The sequence below is a fragment of the Ailuropoda melanoleuca genome, chromosome X, assembly GCF_002007445.2.
Source record: "Ailuropoda melanoleuca isolate Jingjing chromosome X, ASM200744v2, whole genome shotgun sequence".
NCBI classification, from domain to species: Eukaryota; Metazoa; Chordata; class Mammalia; order Carnivora; family Ursidae; genus Ailuropoda; species Ailuropoda melanoleuca.
Window position 1 is genome coordinate 111,761,414 of NC_048238.1, and position 2,028 is coordinate 111,763,441.

At 48.4% G+C, this 2,028-nt stretch overlaps 1 protein-coding gene across 1 annotated transcript; it reads right to left on the bottom strand.

Moving 5' to 3' along the window:
• Positions 1-336: 336 nt before the first annotated feature.
• On the bottom strand, positions 337-1,299 carry LOC100471897 (olfactory receptor 10V1). Its single transcript, XM_002929690.1, has one exon. The coding sequence runs from the start codon at positions 1,297-1,299 to the stop codon at positions 337-339; it is 963 nt and encodes a 320-aa protein (XP_002929736.1).
• Between the last annotated feature and the right edge of the window lie 729 nt (positions 1,300-2,028).

Consider the following 2,028-nt stretch of genomic DNA (forward strand, 5'->3'; position numbering starts at 1 on the left):
GCCAGAGAAGTGGTCACCTTACTGTTTTGTTTGGGTCAGCTCATGACCTTCTTCCTGTCAGTGTCTTTGTCTCTGACAGTCCTCCAGATGATAGATGTAATTGTCCATGAACAGACAGTGAAACATCCACAAACACCCCAGAACTGCCACAGCTTGGAAAGCCTTAGGATTCATCCTATGTCTCTGACCACAGAAAATGGGGCTGTAAGGCACAGGTGCACAGAACCATGGAGTAGTCCTCAGAGGGAGGAGTGGAGCCACGAGGTGTGCTGTGGGAGGACCAACTGGATTCTTGAAAGGGGGCCAGATTAGTTCTAGCGGACCCCATCTTTCCCTTCACCTTGCATTGGGTTGCTGCCTCATCTGGTTATAGCTCTGCAGAAGTCTTCTGAGGGCACCCTTGACTTCCTTGTTCCTCAGACTATAGATCATAGGGTACAGCATGGGAGTTACATTGGTGTAGATTAAGGACACAATTTTGTCCTGTTCTGGGGTGTAGCAGGACTTAGGGCGAATATAGATGAATATTGCGCAGCCATAGTGCAGAACAGAGACCAGCAGGTGCCCAGCACACGTGGAAAAGGCTTTGCTCCTTCCGTCAGCTGAGTGGATTCTGAGGATGGCAGCAATAATGAATGCATAGGAGAGCAGAATCAGCAAGAAGGGAATCAACAGGATGAGCATGCAGACGAGGAAGACTGCAATCTCATTGGCTCTTGTGTCTGAGCAGGCCAGAAATAGCACAGCAGGGATGTCACAGAAGAAATGATTGATCTCATGCGACTGACAAAAGGGCAGGAGAAATATCACTGTAGTAAGGGTGAGTGAGAGTGCAAAGCCACTGATGCATGCCAGAGTCAGCATCTGCAGACAGAGGGCCCTGGTGATGACGACCGTGTAACGCAGTGGGTTGCAGATGGCCACGAAACGATCATAGGCCATCGCGGCCAGGAGGAAACACTCTGCACCACCCAGGGCGATGAAGAGGTGCATTTGCAAGGCACAGCCCAGGAGAGGCATACGCTGGCTCCTGGATAGGAAATTGGCCAGCATGTTGGGGACAATCACCAATATATAGCAAATTTCAATGGTGGACAGATTGCGAAGGAAGAAATACATGGGGGTCTGGAGGCAGGAATCAATGAGGGTGATGAGCACAATAGCTGTGTGCCCTGCTAGGGTGACAACATGCATGATTAGAAAGAGTCCAAAAAAGAAGATTTGCAGTTCGGCCAGGTCCCCAAAGCCCACGATAATAAACTCAGAGCTTAAGGTGTGGTTTTTCTGCAACTGGGCCATCGTACGTTCTCCTCTGTGGAACTCCTAGGCTGGAAAAGGCAGTTTTCTAGCAATTCTCCAAGTCGTGGAAGACCCTAGAGCCTTTTCTAGAGATGGGAGTGTAGCCAGCTCTGTAGGACCTCCACCTCCCTTTGCCGGGTTTGGCCCTTGTCTTCATTCTATTAGCTTTTTGAATTCTGCCCTCTGCTCACTGAGAATGAACTGTTCACTGTGATGTCACTTTGGTTTACCTGTTGAGTTATTATAAAAAATGAAGTGGGATGAGTAAAGTCTACATATGAGGTTGTTTTTCGTAGCCTTTAATGACAGTCTTTCTTTTGCATTTTGAAGAGTTGTCTTTGAGTGGGGGTGGAAGGGCTGAGCTTGATGTTGTAGAATAGTTTTAAACAGAGGCTGGGCCTTCAGGGTCATTGATGCTGTAGGGAATTCTTGTAGAATGTAGGGTCTGGTGAGTTGATTTTAAAGACACGTTTGACTTGTGCATCAGCTGTATTATCCCTCCTTTACCACCTCCTCAAAGCTCCCAGGATTCCTGGGAATCCCAGGAGAGGAAAGAGTATAACCTACAGTCGTTGTTGCCTCTCCTGTTTTTGTGGTCCTCAGTGCCAGGGAGGCCCTGGATTATGTGTCACCTCCTTCCAGATAACTACTCTGACCCCTGTACTGAGTTAATCCCTTCCTTAGGTTCCCACGGCACTCTGGGCTTCCCCAACCATATTATTTACCACT